Source organism: Prionailurus bengalensis, chromosome D1 (genome assembly GCF_016509475.1).
Source record: "Prionailurus bengalensis isolate Pbe53 chromosome D1, Fcat_Pben_1.1_paternal_pri, whole genome shotgun sequence".
Lineage (NCBI taxonomy): Eukaryota > Metazoa > Chordata > Mammalia > Carnivora > Felidae > Prionailurus > Prionailurus bengalensis.
Genome location: NC_057346.1, coordinates 61,912,879 through 61,915,231, shown reverse-complemented (window position 1 = coordinate 61,915,231; position 2,353 = coordinate 61,912,879). Strand labels below are relative to the sequence as shown.

Genomic DNA, 2,353 nt, shown 5'->3' with positions numbered 1-2,353 from the left:
TAAAACTAATGAGAACTTCATGCTGTCAACTCAGTGGTTGACGAGAGATGGCAAGGTAAGAGCTAAAACAAGCAAAACTGATAAAACATTTGTAAACTCATTGCCCAGATAGCTCTCTTTCCCCAGGTCTTACTTGATGATCTATCACAGAGTGACTTCGGATAGTCATAGACTATTTATTTCAATCCTTATGTTGTCCACTTTTCACAGATTTGGGAAAGAGCTCTGGTCTTGAGGCTGCCTCTTCCAGTCATGTTTCGGGTTACTAACTCCACTCAAGTCCCCTTCTTCTTCATCCTCATGGGCATCCCTGGCTTTGAGGTTTCCCATGGCTGGATTTCCATCCCCTTCTGTTGTCTCTACACGGTCTCCATTGTGGGCAATATCACCATCCTGGCTGTCATCAGGATAGAACCCTCCCTACAAGAGCCCATGTACTTGTTCCTCTCTATTTTGGCTCTAACAGACCTGGGGCTTACCCTCACCACTTTGCCTACAGTCATGGGACTCCTCTGGTTTAATGCCTCAGAGATCAGCTTTGAGGCTTGTTTTGCCCAGTTCTTCTTCCTCCATGGATTCTCTTTTATGGAATCTTCCGTGTTGTTGGCCATGTCCTTTGACCGCTATGTGGCCATCTGCCGCCCCCTCCATTATGTCTCCATCCTTACCAACCGGGTCATCAGAAGAATAGGGATAGCCATCATTTTCCGCTGTGTTCTGACTGTTCTTCCTGCATTATTCCTACTGAAACGGCTTCCATTTTGTGGCTCCCACCATCTCTCCCACTCCTACTGCCTTCATCAAGACATGATTCGCCTGGTGTGTGCTGATACCACTATCAATAATTGGTATGGATTTGTTATAGCTCTGGTCTTTACTACATTGGACCCCCTGCTCATTGTGGTCTCCTATGCACTCATTCTGAGAAGTGTCTTGAGAATCAGCTCCCAGGGTGAAAGTTTCCAGGCTCTCAATAACTGTCTGTCCCACATTCTGGCTGTTCTGGTCCTCTATGTGCCCTTGGTGGGACTTTCCATGACTCACCGCTTTGCCAAGCATGCCCCTCCAATTGTACATGTCATCCTGGCCAACATCTATCTACTAGCACCTCCTGTGATGAACCCTATTATCTATAGTATTAAAACAAAGCAGATCCGTCAAAGAATTTTTCACCTCATTTCTCATAGACAATTGCACTAGAGCGTTGAGAAGTAGGTTTTGGGTATTATTGCTTATAAAAAAGAACTTGGGTGAGGCACCTGGGTAGCTCAGTCAGTTGAGCGTCTGACTCTTGATTTTGGCTCCGATCATGATGCCAAGGTCATGGGATCGAGCGCTGATATGGGGCTCTGCACTGAGCATGGAGCCTGCTTGAGATTCTCTCTCTCCCCTCTGCCCTTCTCCCCTGCTCTCTTGCTCTCTCTAAAATAATTATTTTTAAAAATTAAAAAGAAAAAGAACTTGGGAAACTTGGAAAGTTTTTGGTTTGGGTGTCCAGTCATGTATGAATCACGAAGCAGGAATTGAGGTACATATATTATTATGCTCCCTGAATTTGTAACTTAAACTAAGCTGAAACATCTACCCATTATGTAGCTGCCCCATTTACATGAGATTTTTGCCTGCCAAATTCCTCAAAGCTGTAATTCTTACCTTCTTCTCTTTGCTTGAGTTTACTCATGAAATATTTAAATTCTTAATTCTATTTAACCAATAGTATTTTTATCTATCAGTTAACATGAGTTCATGTTTTCCCTGATTGTAACCATAGAGTCCTCTGTCAGACATGTTTTTCACTGCTTCTGGCTTTATCATCTTCTGCTCTCTCTGGATAAAAAGATTCTTTACAACTAAATCTCATCTCCCTGGATCACATTGTTTGGGAAGTGATAATATGATCAATGCTCCTGAAAGACTCTCTTAGGCTTTGGTGGAATGAGTCATTTACAATTTCTTCTAGCCTGATTGTTTTCATAAAAGGTTTATATCATTGGTTTTGGTCCCTGATGAAAATAATGTAGCTAAGAACAAATTCTTGCCGTGGAACATGTTGAAAAAAGTGAGCAGGATATAACTGGAAAGCCAAGAGCTTTCCCAACATCTGTAGTTTTTATTGTGTTTATTACACACCTGAAATTTACAATAATTGTAATGCTTAGTCCACTATTCTGGACATGCAGATTATGCACCAATGCGATTCCAGACCTCCCTCTGGAGAGCCATGGGAGCTGTGAGTGAGCTGGGGGCTCCCTTGGGAGCAAAGGGCCCAAGTGAAGCTTGGGTTACTTGTGAGGTGTAATTGAAAGAGGGGCAGTTTCTCCTTGGTGAAGTAAAACTTTGGGAAATGTGTGAC

At 42.9% G+C, this 2,353-nt stretch overlaps 1 protein-coding gene across 1 annotated transcript; it reads left to right on the top strand.

The window, feature by feature from the left end:
* Window positions 1–252: 252 nt before the first annotated feature.
* Window positions 253–1,200, top strand: LOC122482576 (olfactory receptor 51Q1-like). The gene has a single exon (XM_043578883.1). It carries the CDS (start codon window positions 253–255, stop codon window positions 1,198–1,200), a length of 948 nt encoding a protein of 315 aa, XP_043434818.1.
* Window positions 1,201–2,353: the final 1,153 nt, after the last annotated feature.

Coding starts and splice junctions, on each gene's coding strand:
- LOC122482576 (XM_043578883.1), top strand. CDS start 253: ATGTTTCGGGTTACTAACTCCACTCAAGTCCCCTTCTTCTTCATCCTC.